At 35.9% G+C, this 15,732-nt stretch overlaps 1 protein-coding gene across 3 annotated transcripts in view; it reads left to right on the top strand.

The window, feature by feature from the left end:
* APAF1 (apoptotic peptidase activating factor 1) overlaps window positions 1-15,732 on the top strand; it is a 100,147-nt gene that overhangs the window by 15,964 nt on the left and 68,451 nt on the right. For all 3 annotated transcript variants that reach the window (XM_063074815.1, XM_063074814.1, XM_063074816.1), the window contains exons 6-10: window positions 4,701-4,813; window positions 5,340-5,471; window positions 6,684-6,922; window positions 7,316-7,483; window positions 8,230-8,361. In XM_063074815.1, the coding sequence (XP_062930885.1) occupies window positions 4,701-4,813; window positions 5,340-5,471; window positions 6,684-6,922; window positions 7,316-7,483; window positions 8,230-8,361 (784 nt within the window). The remainder of the gene's footprint in view (window positions 1-4,700; window positions 4,814-5,339; window positions 5,472-6,683; window positions 6,923-7,315; window positions 7,484-8,229; window positions 8,362-15,732) is intronic.

Raw genomic sequence — 15,732 nt, 5'->3', positions numbered from 1 at the left:
TTTATTGTTATTGGTCTGTTCAGATATTCTATATCTTCTTGGCTCAGTTTTTGTAATTTGTATGCATCCAGAAATTTATCCATTTCCTCCAGATTTTCAAATTTGTTGGCATATAGTTGTTTATAGTAGTCTCTAATGATTCCTTGTATTTCTGAGGTGTCAGTTGTAATATCACCTTTTTCATTTCTAAGTTTTGTTATCTGGGTCTTCTCTCTTCTTAGTTAGCCTTGCTAAAGATCTGTCAATTTTATTAATCTTTTCAAAAAATCAGCTTTTTGTTTCATTGATCTTTTGTATTGTTTTTCGTGTTTCTATCTCATTTAATTCTGCTCTGATCTTAATTATTTCTTTCCATCTACTAACTTTAGATTTGGATTGTTCTTGTTTTTCTAGATCTTTAAGGTGAAGTGTTAGGTTGCTTATTTGCCATTTTTCTATTCTTTTGAAGTGAGCATTTAATGTGATAAATTTCTCAATACTGTTTTTGCAGTATCCCACAGTTTTTCGTATGATGTGTCATTTTCATTAGTTTCAAGAAATTTTTTGATTTCCTGTTTAATTTCTTCTTGGACCCATATGTCATTAAGTAGTATGTTGTTTAATTTCCATTATTTGTATAGTTTCCAGAGTTTCATTTATTATTAAGTTCTAATTTTAATCCATTGTGATCAGAAAAAATACATGGAATAATTCCAATTTCTTTGAATTTGTTGAGACATGCTTTGTGACCTAACATGTGGTCTATCCTGGAGAATGTTCCATGTGCTGATGAGAAGAATAAATATTCTGAGGTTGTAGGATGGAATGTTCTGTAGATATCTGCCAAGTCCAATTGGTCTAAAATATTGTTTAGATCTTGTGTTTCTCTATTGACTTTTTGCCTAGATGATCTGTCCAATGATGAGAGTGGGGTGTTCAGGTCCCCTGCTATTATGATGTTAGTGTCTGTCTCTTTCTTTAGATCTAATAGTGTTTGCTGTGTAAATCTGGCTGCTCCAAAACTGGGTATGTGTATATTTATGATTCTTATATCTTCTTGATGGAGAGATTCTTTTGTCATTATATTGTGGCCACCTTTATCTCTTTTTATGGTTTTTGCTTTAAAGTCTATTTTATCTGATGTAAGAATAGCTGCTCCAGCTCGTTTTTCATTTCTACTCGCATGATATATCTTTTTCCTTCCTTTCACTCTTAGTCTATGTGTGTCTTTACAGGTTAAGTGAGTTTCTTGAAGACAGCATATTGTTTGGTCAGTCTTTTTAATCCAGTCAGTCAATTTGTATCTTTTGAATGGGGAATTTAATCCCTTTACATTTAGAGTTATTATTGAAAGGTGTTGACTTATACCTACCATTTTACTGATTTTTGTTTAGATGTCTTAAGTATCTTTTCTTCCTTTCTTTCTAATTTTCTGTTTGTCTTCTGTAGTCGTTGGTTTCTTGGGGTGATAGATAAACTATTTTTTTTCTCTTTTGTTAGCGCTTTTGCTGGTTGGTATTGTTCTTTCTTGAGTATTCATGGCAGTGATGGTTGTTTTTGTGGTCTCAAATTCTTCCTTGAGAATTTCTTGTAGGGCTGGTTTTGTGGTAGTGAACTCCCGCAGTTTTTGTCTGTCTGACAAATATACTATTTGTCCTTCATTTCAGAAGGATAGCCTTGATGGGTAAAGTTTTCTTGGCTGGCAGTTTTGTCCTTCATTGTTTTGAATATATCATCCCATTCTTTTATGGCTTTTAGGGTTTCTGATGAAAAGTCTGATGTTATTTTGACTGGGGCTCCCTTATAGGTGATGTGCTGCTTCTCTCGTGCAGATTTTAAGATTCTCTCTATGTCTTTGAGTTTTGCCAGTTTGATTATCAAATGTCTTGGAGAGGATCTTTTTGGGTTGAATGTGTTCGGGGACCTTGGGCCTTCCTGAATCTGGAGATCTGTTACTTTCCCTATACCTGGGAAGTTTTCTGCTGTTATTCCATTGAATATGTTTTCAGTGCCATTTCCTTTTTCCTCCCCTTCTGGAATACCCATGATTTGGATATTTGAGAACTTAAGGTTCTGTGTAGTCTCTCTTAAATTTTCTCCAATTTTTTTGATTCTTTTTTCTTTTTTCTGGTCTGCCTGTGTCAGTTCAAACAACCTGTCTCCAAGGTCAGAAATTCTCTCTTCTGCTTGTTCAAGTGTGCTGGTTAAACTCTCTGTTGCATTTTTTATTTCATTGAATGAATCCTTCAGCTCTACAAACTCAGCTACATTCTTTTTCAAGGCATTGATTTCTTTGTGCATTTCTTCTTTCAGGTCCTGTGTAGTTTTTCTCATTTCATTGTGTTGTCTAACTGAGTTTTCTTGTATCTCACTTAGTTTCCTTAGAGTTGTTACTCTAAATTCCTTGTCTGTCATTTCAAAGACTTTCTATTCTATAGGATCTAGCACTTGAGAGTTATTATTTTCCTTTGGTGGTGATGTACTTTCTTGATTTTTCATATTTCTGGTATCTTTCCTTTGGTGTTTTGTTATTGTCTCTGGGGGGTATCACAGTCCGTTCATTTCACCCTGATGTCTGGCTTGGATCCTGAAGGGACTGCCGTTTCTGGTCAGCAGGAAGTAGCCTGGGCTGGGGTTCCCACTGTGCCTGCCTGTTCTGGGACAGCTGGCTTGGGGTGTGGGGGCTCTGAGGCTCCTAAGTCTCTCCTGGGGGGTGGGGACTGGCCTGGGCCATAACTCCTGCCCCACGTGTCTTCTCCGGCCTGGCAGGCTTGGGGTGTGTGGGCACAGAAGCTGTAAAGTCTCTCTACAAAGAGCAGAGCAACCTGAACCAGGGTCTTGCAGCGTGGTTTTTTTTTTTTTTTAAGCAGCTGGCCAGTGCAGGGTCTGGAAGGATTTTTTAACAGGACCCTGCTGTTGGATTATTTTAGTTTGTACAGGTGTATATGTAACTTTTCTACTTCCATGTACTTTAAGAGTTTGCTTTGTTTATTGGTTTTTTCAATCATTCATTCATTCATTCAATAAATACTTACTGTTATAATTATGTGCCTGGCACTGTTATCAACTGTTTTACAGTTTTCATTTTACAAATGGGAGACAGCAGCATAGTTTCTGCTTGTGTTGAGTATTACCTGGGATTCAGTCAACAATTTGATTTCTGTGATTTGGCAGCCATTCTTTTGTTTATTTAACCAACATTGAGTGTTTTGCCAGGTTCTGGGCCAAGTGCTCTAAGCACAAAGATGAATAAAACATGCCTCGGGGTGTTATAGTATATTGGATGAGACTTAGGTAGTGGCTCTGAACTTTTTAAAAAAAATACTCTAATGCAATACACTTTCATATGTAACTGGAGTGTGGCAATGATTCTCAAATTGGTAACTGGATTACTATCAGAATATAGGGTGAGAGGAATATTTCTCGGGAAAAGGCTGTAAGGTGATTCTGATACATACTCATTGCAGAGGGCAAGCCTCTCTTCTCTCTTCCTTCTTTCTCTTCTAGATCCCTCTTATCATCTTCTTCCCTTGATAGTCACTGATATCCATTTTTCTGGAGGAAGTAGGATTGAGACTACTAGCCATTTCCTCTTTGATTGCTCAGTAGCTTCTCCCTACTCCTTCACTTTTTGCAAAAATAAAAATGATGTCTGCTTAGGAAAATATTGTAACCACTTTCAGATGTATTGGACCTCTGTTTATAAAGCCAGGCATTTTGTTTCTCTTTTAGCATCACTTGGTTTATGTTTTTACAAGTTTACAACTGTATTTGTACCTAGAGTATTTTTTGGTAGTGTACAGAAATAGTGTGCTGTTCAGGTAAAAGTGCTGGTGTATAATTATTCTATCAGGTTTTAGTTGTATTTTTTCCCCCATCTATTCTGGTGAGTTTAGAAAAGTTTTTGGAGAGATCAGTCAGAAATTGGCATGGAAGTTTTCTATCATTATGAATAAACAACTGAATTTTTTGGATGGAAAAAAAATCCACTAGTATACCAAATGAAATGTAGTATTCTTGCTAGTGCATTCTCTTAGGTTAGAACATACAAAGTTGTTAGTTCTGTAGGTAAAACATGATCACATTTCATCGTTATATGATTCATTCTAATGCTAACCTGAACTCACTTCTAGGTTGGTTTTGTTGCTTAAAGATGGAATTGTAAAATCCCATTACTTGGATAGTTCTTTTCAGGCACTCAGTAAGTGATGGCTGAACTAATGAATTCCTAAAAGTTACATATTATATACAGCCCTCTTTTTTTTAGGACCTTTAATTTTAATATGTTCTGATTTGGGTTTTGAATAGGGGGAAATCTCTAATTTTATTCTTCCTCACTTAAATTAGCATATTGAGAAAGGAGTATAGCAAAAAAAAAGAGGAACAATCATTAACTAGCCTTCTGTTTTTTCCTTTTTTAAAATTTGGTGGATTTAAAAAGACATTGGTGGAATTATTTTTTTAAAGGAAGCTTAAAATAATAATATTGTGTATTTCTACACAGCCAGAAAAGAATATCTTGAACATAATCACCATAAAGAAAAAATAAATATTAAGGTGGTGGATATGCTATCTACTCTAAGTGAATCATTGTACAATATACGCATGTATTGAAACAACACACTGTACACCACAAATATGTACAATTAAAAATAAAAAATGAAGGAAGCTTTAAAAAAGTGTCATTACTTATTCATTATGTTTTGGTTTTTTTAAATTAGGTCTCTGTTGATCTTGGATGATGTTTGGGATCCTTGGGTGTTAAAAGCTTTTGACAATCAGTGTCAGATTCTTCTTACAACCAGAGACAAGAGTGTTACAGATTCAGTAATGGGTAAGGATTCTTAATTTACTTTTTAATACCTATATTAGTCTGTTTTTGTGTTGCTATAACAGAATATCTGAGACTGGGTAATTTATAAAGAAAAGAGGTTTATTTGGCTCAAGATTCTAGGACAGCTGCATCTGGTGCGGGCCTCAAGCTGCTGCTACTCATGGTGGAAAATGGCAAGGCAGCCAGCGGGTGCAAGGAGATCGTGCAGTGAGAGGAAGCTAGAGCAGGAGGGGAGGTGCCAGGTTCCTTTTAACAACCAGCTGTTGCGGGAACTAATGACGGTAGAACTCACTTCTCCTCCCACCCCTGCCTCGAAGGTATTAATCTATTCATGAGGGATCTCCACCCCCCAGGACCCATACAGCTGCCAGTACCGCCATATTGGGGATCATATTTCAACATGGGCTTTGGGAGGACAAACCATATCCAAATTATATCAATACCTTTATATTCAATTACATTTAAATATGTGGCATACCAAATTACTTAACTGTATTGTGATTATTTGTCTGTGATTTTGTCACAGGTCCTAAGTATGTAGTCCATGTGGAGAGTGACTTAGGAAAAGAAAAAGGACTTGAAATGTTATCCCTTTTTGTTAATATGAAGAAAGCAGATTTGCCAGAACAAGCTCATAGTATTATAAAAGAATGCAAAGGTATGGTTATTTATTTTGTGTATGAGCGAGTTACAGGGCTATTAATTCCCTTTTTGAAAATTAAGCTAATACATATGATAATTTAGTACATGAACATCTAAAAACTTTTCTAGGATATTTAGGAGGGCTTCTTGGGTAACTGAAATGGATACATGATATTATGGTATTCATTCATTCATAAAATAATATTTATATATACATCCACAAGATGGATGACCGTGTTAGCAAGAGGGGTGAGATAAGACATGACCTTTCTTGTCAAAGAGTAAAAAGTATAGTGAGTCAGATTTAGAAATTTTTTTGTTGTGGTTTTATAAAAATAGTATATTTTGATAAGTAAAAATTGGTCTTCTTAATTTGTTTCTTATTAGTAAAGTTAAACTTTTTACTTATTTATTGGATATTTGCATTTTAAGGAGTTATCCTTGACTCACTTTTCTTTTGTGATGTATTTTTAACTTTGTATTTTTTGACATACAGAAATTTAAATTAAAAATTTTATATAGCCAAATCTATCAGCTTTTATGATTATTTCTTTTGTTGTTATACTTGGAGATGCCTTATTTTTCATTCTGCCTTCACATAGATCCTTGGTTTTGAGTTTATCTTTTTAAAAATCATAAACTTAAGAAAAATACTTGATTTGTACTCATTAAAAGGTGATGCATGTCCTTTTTGAAACATTTAAAAATGTTTGAAACTATGAAGAAAAAATAGAAATTATCCAAAATATGATAATTGTTAACATAATAACAGTATTTCTTCCAGTCTTTTAGCAAATATAAAACTTTTAAGAAATTGAGATTATAATGGTATACATAGTTTTGAATCTTGTCTTTTTTATATATTGTGAGCATTTTCCCATGTTAAATTTTTTTTTTTTTAATTTACCAGTGGCATAATATTGTGATATACCTTAATTTAATCAACCAGTTCTCTATTATTGGACATTGTTTACATTGTTTAAGATTTTTCACTATTGTAAATAATTCTGTGGTTAATATCCTTAAATTAAGTCTTTCTTATTTCTAATGATTTCCTTAGAATAAATACCTAGAAGTGGACCCAAGAGTTTAAAATATTTTAAGGCTTTGGATAACATGCATTGTAAATTGTTTCTTAAGAATAAATTGATTTTAACATAGTGGTGATTTTTAAAATAAGATGGTATTAACACAGTGGCTTCATTTTATTATTATTATTATTTTTTAGGTCATCCTCTTATAGTGTCTTTAATTGGTGCTCTTTTACGTGATTTTCCCAACCGCTGGGAGTACTACCTCAGGCAACTTCAGAATAAGCAGTTTAAGAGAATAAGGAAATCTTCATTTTATGATTATGAGGCTCTGGATGAAGCCATGTCTATAAGTGTTGAAATGCTCAGAGAAGATATTAAAGATTATTACACAGATCTGTCCATCCTTCAGAAAGATGTTAAGGTGCCTACAAAGGTAATAGGTGGACCAACAATCCTTGTCATTTGGTATTTATGGCATGTAAGCTTTGATATGGAATTGAGATTATTACAGAGGATATTGGAAGGATAAGACCCACGGGACTGAAGTGTTGGGGTGAAGGGTGTAGAAGCCCCTCTGCTTTTAGTCTCCATCAAGGGCTCTGTATTGAACTCATGAATTAACCTATTTCTCAATAGTTCTAGTGAAGCTGGAGAGGCATCCAACCTCTCTTTCTCTTTTCTATTCTGAGGAATAGTTGGGCTGCTTCTTATGAAATGGAAACATCTTATTCAGGGCTTTAAGATATGATTTTGTGTTAGTACCTTGTCTCTCTACTCCTGGTCATTGTACTTCTGTGGCATATTAAATGCTTAAAATGATTCTTAGGTGTTATGTATTTTCTGGGACATGGAAACTGAAGAAGTTGAAGACATACTGCAGGAGTTTGTGAATAAGTCTCTCTTATTCTGTGATCGCAATGGAAAGTCATTTCATTATTATTTACATGATCTTCAAGTAGATTTTCTCACAGAGAAGAATCGCAGCCAGCTTCAGGTATGTGTATCTGTGTACCTTTTTTTTTTTTTAACTCTTTATTTTGAAATAATTTTGGATTTATAGAAAAGTTACAAAGTAGTACAGAGAGTTTCTATGCATAAGACTGGCCTCCCCTAAACATCTTATGTAACCATAATACAATTATCAAAGCCAGAATATTACCATTGATACAGTACTGTTAACTAATCCACAGACTTTAGTTGAATTTCACCAGCTCTCCCACTGATGTCCTTTTTGTGGTCCAGATCCAATTCAGGATCCTGTATTGTGTAAGATTTTCTTGCTTCCCTAGTTGTCATTTTCCTTAGTCTCCTCAAATTTGTGAAAATTCTTCAGTCTTTGTCTTTCATGGCCTTGTCACTTTTGAAGAGTACTGCCCAGTTATGTTGTACAGTGTCCCTTGATTTGCTTTTATCTGATGTTTTCTCCTGACTAGTTTGAGGTTGTACGTATTTGGCTGGAATACCACAGAATTGATGTTGTGTCCTTCTCAGTGCATCACACCAGGGAGTACTTGGTGTCGAAATATCTTATTATGGGTGATATTAATGTCGATAATTTGGTTAAAGTGGTATTTGCCAGGGTTTTCCACTGTAAAGTTACTATTTTTTCCTTTTGTAATGAATAAGTATGTTGTGAATAGATTCTCTGTATGTACTTAATACCTTTGGAAGCTGGCATTGCTGTGATGCTTAGGTTATGAAATTGTTTCTGTCCTCTGAAATGATTATTTTGGTTTTCAGGATCTACATAAGAAGATAATTACTCAGTTTCTGAAGTATCACCAGCTGCATACTCTTTCACCGGATCAGGAGGACTGCATGTATTGGTATAACTTTCTGGCCTATCATATGGCCAGTGCCAGTATGCACAAAGTAAGATAATCCACTTAAATATTCTTTACTTTTATCTCACTTTCTTTTTTCCATATATGTTGCAAATTAGTTTCTTTATTGTCTTAAATTTTGTTTATATTGCTTTCTACTTTTCTGAAGATTTGAATTTTTATATGGTTAAATGCACCACTCTTTTTTTTTTTTTTTTGGTATTTTGGTGTCATGTTTATAAACATGTTTTGTCCTATGATTAGAATTTGCTTTTATAAGTGACAAATTTATAATGTCAGTGGGTAGTTAAGTTCTCAGAAGCAGTATGAAGTATGGAAGGAGAAAAGTGATGTTATAAGGATAGAATCATCATAACTTCCTGATGGATGTGATGTGCATTATGAGAGAGAAGAATCAAAGATGACTGCAGGCATATGCAATGGAAATAATGGAGCTGCTATGAACTGATATAGGGAAGTCTGTGGGAGAACAAGTTTTTTCTATAAGGAAAGGGGAAGGTTGGAAACTCATTTTGAATACAAGTCTGATATACCTATTAAGACATGTGACTGGAAATATGGAATAGGCAGTTGGGTATGTGAATGTGGAGTTCTGAATGAAAGATAAAAATTGGGATTCATTAGTACATAGATGGTATTTGAAGTCATGACTACCAAGTAACAACTCAAAATGTTAACATTTTGGAAAACAATATGTACTTCGGTAATTTTTCTTTGCTTAGATATGTTATCTTTTGGTTACAGGAATGGTGTATTGTAGCCTGTTTTTTACACCTTGCAAAATATATTTGCATTTAATAATCTATATCAAAATAATGGTATTTTAATGTGTCTTTGCCCTTATTTACTTAACCAAAGTGTAATTAATGAACACTTAGGTTGTTTTCAGTTTCTTTCCCTTATGATATTACAGTGAGCATTCTTGGTCATCTTTGTAACTATATTGTGTCCTTAGAAAATTCCTAGAAGTGGAATTACTGGGTCAATACATCCTTTTTTCTTTTAAAAGATGCCTGGTAAGGGGATCTTAACCCTTGAGTTGCTGTTGTTAGCACCACGCTCTCCCAAGCGAGGTAACCAGCCATCTCTATATAGTGATCTGTACCCGTGGCCTTGGTGTTATCAGTACCACACTCTCCCAGGTGAGCCACAGGCTGGCCCTCAATACATCCCTTTTTTTTTTTAAAAAAGTATTTTAATTGGCAGACTGTAATTGTACATGTTTAGGGGGTACAATGTGATATTTTGATACATATATATGTTGTATAGTGATCAGGTCAGGGTAGTTAATGTAACCATCACCTCATGCGTTTATCATTTCTTTGTGGCAAAAGTATTCAAAAGCCTCTTCTCTAGCTATATGTAATATACAAAACTTAACTGTTAACGGTGGTCACTCTACTGTGCAATAGAACACCAGAACTTATTCCTTCTATCTAATTGTAATTTTTAACCTGTTGTCCAACTTTTCCCTGTTTTCCCTTTCCCCTTCCCTTCCCCAGTTTCGGGAAACCACTGTTCTACTCTCTGTCTCTATAATATCAACTTACTCTGTTTTCATATTTTTAGTTTCATATATGAGTGAGATTATGTGGTATTTGTCTTTCTGTGCCTGCCTTATGTAACATAAAGACCTCCAAGTTCATCCATGTTGCTGCAAATGACAGGATCTCATTCTTTTTTTATGGTGAATGTTATTCCATTGTGTATATTTTCCACAGTTTTTTATCCATTTATCCATTCTTGGATACTTAGGTCGATTCCATATCTTGACTATTATAAATTGTGCTGCAGTAAACAGGGAAATGCAGACATCTCTTTGACCTGCCGACTTCATTTCTTTTGGGTGTATTAACAGTAGTGAGATTGCTGGATCATGTGGTAGTTCTATTTTTAATTTTTTGAGGAACCTTCATACTGATTTCCATAATGGCTGTACTAGTTTACACTCCCACCAACAGTGTGCAAGGGTTCCCTTTTCTCTGCATCCTTGCCAACCCTTGTTTTCTTTTGTCTTTTTGAAAATAGCCATTTGACTGGAGTGAAATGTTGTTTTGATTTGCATTTCCCTCATGATTAGTGATGTTGAGCATTTTTTCATATGACTGGCCATTTGTGTTTTCTTTTGAGAAATGTCTATTAGGATCCTTTGCCTATTTCTCAATTGGGTTATTTGTTTTTTTGCTGTTAAGTTCCTTATATATTCTTGATATTAACCCCTTGTCAGATGATTAGTTTGCAGATATTTTCTCAAACCATTCTGTAGGTTGTATCTTCATTCTGTTAAGTTTCCTTTGATGTGGAAAAGCTTTTTAGTTTGATATGATCTCATTTGTCTATTTTTGTTTTTATTGCTGTGCTTTTTGAAAAAGTTTATTTATTAGTATGTATATATATTTTACATTCTAAGATGTTGCAGAGCAGTTGGGGGGAGGGGGAAGGAAGTAGGATGGGAAAAGGAGGAAGAAGGGGGCTGTGTTTGAGGCCGTGGCACCCCCGTCATTCCTGCAGGAGAGACGAGGACTTCTAGCAGTGGCTCAGTCGTTGCTGGGATGGATGCAGGTGTTAGGGGTGTGTGTGGCTAAAGCCCTCAGCCTGCTATAGCCTTTGCTTGGGAGTCCTGGGGGCTTCTAGTGGTGGCTTGGTGGTCATTGCTCAGCTGGTTGCAGATGCCAGGGGGGTGTGGTCGAGGCTCTTGGCCCCTCTAACGTCCTGGCTTTGGAGCCCATGGAGCTTCCTGCAGCAGATTGGTGGTTGCTGCTGGTCTGGTTGTGGGTGCTGGGGTGTGTGGCTGAGGCCCCTGGCCCTCCCTGCTCACTGGCTTGGGAATTGAGGGGGCTTCCAGTCCTTCTAGGTCTAATAGGTGTTCTTTGCTGATGTGAGACCTTTACTAGTTAATATCAAACTTTGTCTCTGGTCTGTGGGTATTTTATTTTTTCTTTCAGTTCTCTGTTGAATTATTTGCTGTTCTCACTACTTAAACTCTGTACTGGAACTAATTTGTTGTCCTTTGTTTACTTCTAAAATGGAGGAACTTCCTTTGGGGACCAGCACTTGAGCCCTGTGGCTGAGCTAAATTTCTGATTTGCTGCTGTTTCCCTGGGTAAGGCTTTTTTGTGCTGTTCAGGTTTTAATGGTTGACATTGTAGGTACTTCTGGGTCTCATAAGATCCAGTACACCTTGGTTGTGTGGAAACTCTGGTTTGGACCTGAATCTTTTCAGCCAATTGCACCCCCTGCAGTTCTGTATTCCTGACCAGTCTACATAGAGTGGGCCTGTGCTGATTGGGGGGCAGATCAGCTGTCTTTGCTATGCCCCAGTGTTCTCCCGTGGCCCATCTCCCCAACCGCCTGCACTCCAAATACTTTCCATGGGATGGGCCATGCACTAGTCCCTTGCAGTGACTCACTGGCATCTGAGTGGCTCCTTTTTTCAGTTGTTGTGGCTCCTCACTCCTATGTGGGTCCATAGGAACCTTGTTAGTGGTATTGCTGGCCTGAGGGCCATCAAGGCCGTCTTCTCCCCTGCTGCCTCCAAGCAACTTCATGTGAAGGGCACAGCTGCGGCTTTTGCCAGCTCTTGCTCTGTGAGCTCAGCAGCTCCAGTCTTGAAGCGGTTGGGATTTGAAATGGTGGAAGCGATCTTTTCTTTTTCTCATTGTGCTTCTCCTGCCTTCATGAGCTCTGTAGGTCTCTCCTCCTCTTCCCTTGAGCTCTAGTAGTCCCAGCTTGGCTGTTGTTGCCTTTTAATAGTTGTAAATTGGTTGATTTGTGGGAGAGAGTGATTCTGGGGACTGTCTATTTTGCCATCTCGACCAGAAGCCTGCTTGTGCTTTTGAAATCTTATTTTAAAAATTCTTTCCCGTCCTCATGTCATAGATTGTTTCCCCTGTTTTCTTCTAATAGTTTCATAGCTTCAAGTTTTACATTTAAATCTTTAATTCATTTTGAGTTGATTTTTGTATATGGTAAGAGGTAGGGGTCTAGTCTCATTCTTGTGCATGTGAATATCCAGTTTTCCCAGTACCATTTACTGAAGAAACTGTCCTTTCCCCAGTATGTATTCTTGGCACCTTTGTCAAAGATCAGTTGGCTGTAGATGCTCGCATTCATTTCTGGGCTCTCTATTCTGTTCCATTGGTCTGTGTGTCTGTTTTTATGCCAGTACTATGCAGTTCTGGTTACTATAGCTTTGTAGTATAATTTGAAGTCAGGTAATGTGATGCCTCTAATGTTACTAATTTTTTTCAGGATCGCATTGGCTATTTGGGGTCTTTTTTGGTTCCATGTGAATTTTAGGATTTTTTTTTTCTGTTTCAGAGAAAAATGTCATTGTATTTTGATAGGATTGCATTAAATCTGTAGATTGCTTTGGGCAGAATAGCCATTTTAACAATATTAATACTAACAGTCCATGAACATGGGATATCTTTCCATTTATTTATGTCCTCTTCAATTTTTTCAAAGTTTTATGGTTTTCATTGCAGAGGTCTTTTACCTTCTTGGTTAAGTTTATTCTTAGGTATCTAATTTTTTTCATAGTTGTTGTAAAAGGAGTTGTTTTCTTGATTTCTTTTTTAAAAAGTTTGCTAGTAATATATAGAAATGCTGCTGACATTTGTACATTGAATTTGTGTCCTGCAGCTTTACTGAATTCGTTTATTAGTTCTAATAGTTTTTGGTGGAGTCTTTAGGGTTTACTATGTATAAGATCATGTTGCTGCAAACAGGGACAGTCTGACATCCCCCTTTCCAATTTGGATGCCTTTTATTTCTTTCTCCTGTCTTGTTGCTCTGGCTGGGACTTCCAGTACTATGTTGAATAGAAGTGGTGAAAGTGGGTATCCTTTACTTATTCCTGATCTAAGAAAGAAAACTTTCAGCTTTTCCCCACTCAGTATGATATTAGCTGTGGGTTTGTCATATATAGCCTTTATTTTCTTGCGGTACATGTCTTCAATATCTAGTTTGTTAGGAGTTTTTATCATGAAGGAATGTTGAATTTTGTCAAATGTTCTTTCTGCATCAATTGAAATGATCATATGATTTTTGTCTTTTTTTATGTTAATATAGTGTATCACATTTATTGATTTGTGTATGTTAAACCATCCTTGCATCTCGGGTAAATCCCACTTGGTCATAGTGAGTGATCTTTTTAATGTGGTGTTGGATTTGGTTTGCTAGTATCTTGTTGAGAATTTTTACATCTATGTTTATCAGGTATACTGGCTGATAATTTTCATTTTTTGTTGTGTCCTTGTCTGGTTTTGGAATCAAGACTAATGCCAGCCTCATAAAATAAGTTGGGAAGTATTCCCTCCTTCTCAATTTTCTGAACTAATCTTTTAAAGAAGTGATATTAGGTTTTTAAAAATATTTGTTGGAATTCATCAGTGAAGCAATCAGGTCCTAGGCTTTTCTTTAATGGGAGACTTTGTATTGTTTGTTAATTTTTTTTTTTTTTTTGTCTTTTTCGTGACCGGCACTCAGCCAGTGAGTGCACTGGCCATTCCTATATAGGATCCGAACCCGTGGCGGGAGCGTCGCCGCGCTCCCAGCGCTGCACTCTCCCGAGTGCGCCACGGGCTCGGCCCTTGTTTGTTAATTTTCCTCACTTGTTAGTGGTCTGTTCACATTTTCTATTTTTTAAAAATTTAATCTTGGTCAATTGTATTTGTCCAGTAATTTATCCATTTCTTCTGGGTTATCAAATTTATTGGCATATAGTTGTTCATAATAGTCTCATGATCCTTTGTATTTCTGTGGTATCAGTTGTAATGTCTCCTTTTCCATTTGTGATTTTATTTGAGTCATCTCTCTTTTTTTCTTGGCGAGAGAAAAGGTTAAAGGTTTGTCGGTTTTGTTTATCTTTTCAAAAAAACAACTCTTGGTTTTGCTGATCATTTCAATTGTATTTTAGTTTCTGTTTCATTTATTTCTGCTCTGAGATTTATTATTTCTTCCTTCTGTGTTCGTAAAATTTCTGAAGTTTTTCTTGTTGTTTTCTAGTTGTATACCAGTGTGATCAGAAAAGATACTGGGTATGATCTCTGTCTTTTAAAATTTGTGTAGACTTGTTTTGTGGCCTAACATGAGGTCTATCCTGGAGAATGTTCCATGTGCACTTGAGAAGAATGTGTATTCTGCAGCTGTTGGATTCAATGTTCTGTAAATGTCTGTGAGGTCTATTTGATCTGTGAAGTAGTTTAAGTCCGATGTTTGTTTATTTATTTTCTATTAGATGATCTGTCCATTGTTTAAGGCAGTGTGTTAAAGTTCCCTACTATTACTGAATTGCACTCTGTCTCTCCCTTTAGGTCCAATAATGTTTGCTTTATATGTCTGGGTGCTCTGGTGTTGGCTGCATGTATATTAATAATTATTACATCCTCTTGCTGAATTGATCCCTTTATTATTATATAATGACCTTCTTTGTCTCTTTTTACAGTTTTTGATTTAAAGGCTATTTTATCTGATATAAGTATGGTTACTTTTGCTTGCTTTTGTTTTCCATTTGCATGGAATATCTTTTTCCAACCCTTAAGTCTATGTATGTCTTTAATAATTAGGTGAGTGTCTTGTGGGCAGCATATTGTTGGGTCTTGTTATCTATTCAGCCACTCTATATCTTTTAATTGGGAAGTTTAATCCATTTACATTCAAGGTTATACTGATATGTGGGTACTTATTCATGCCATTTTGTTTATTGTTATCTGGTTGTTTTATAGATCCTTAGTTCCTTTCTTTTTATATTTACCTCTGTGGATTGATGGTTTTCTGTGGTGCTTAGCTTTGTTTTCTTTCTCTTTCTCATTTGTGTACCTGCTCTAATTTCTTCTTTTTGTGGTTACCTTGGAGCTAATGTAAAGAGTCTTGTAGTTGTAGTAAACTATTTTCAGCTGCTAGCAACTTAACTTTGGTCACCTGAAAATACTGTAGACTCTCCTCCTGCTCCCATGCACACAAATTATATTTTTATTGCCCTAACTTATGTTTAGGATTGGCTGGCTAACTCAGTTGTTTAGTGTGTGGTGTTATAATGCAAAGGTCAAGGGTTCAGATCCCTGTATTGGCCAGCTACCAAAAAACCAGAAAACAAAAACAAAGTTTGTTGGTATCTATTGTATGTTCCTTAGCTACTAATTATAGCCATCCTTTGACCATTTGGACTTTGAACCTTCATATTAGAGGATGGAAGGATTTACATAGCATCATTACCTCTCCGGGGTGTTCTAAGTTTGAAATATAGGTGAATTTTTTACTTTTTCATGTTTTCACGGTAGTAATTATCATCTTTCCATTTAGAGCTGTAGCATTTCTTAAACATTTTCTGCAAGTTTCATCTAGTAGTGATGAATTCCCTCAGCTTTTGCTTGTCTGGGAAGGTCTTTATTTCTCC

The sequence above is a fragment of the Cynocephalus volans genome, chromosome 12 (genome assembly GCF_027409185.1).
Source record: "Cynocephalus volans isolate mCynVol1 chromosome 12, mCynVol1.pri, whole genome shotgun sequence".
NCBI classification, from domain to species: Eukaryota; Metazoa; Chordata; class Mammalia; order Dermoptera; family Cynocephalidae; genus Cynocephalus; species Cynocephalus volans.
This window is presented reverse-complemented; position numbering and strand designations above follow the sequence as displayed.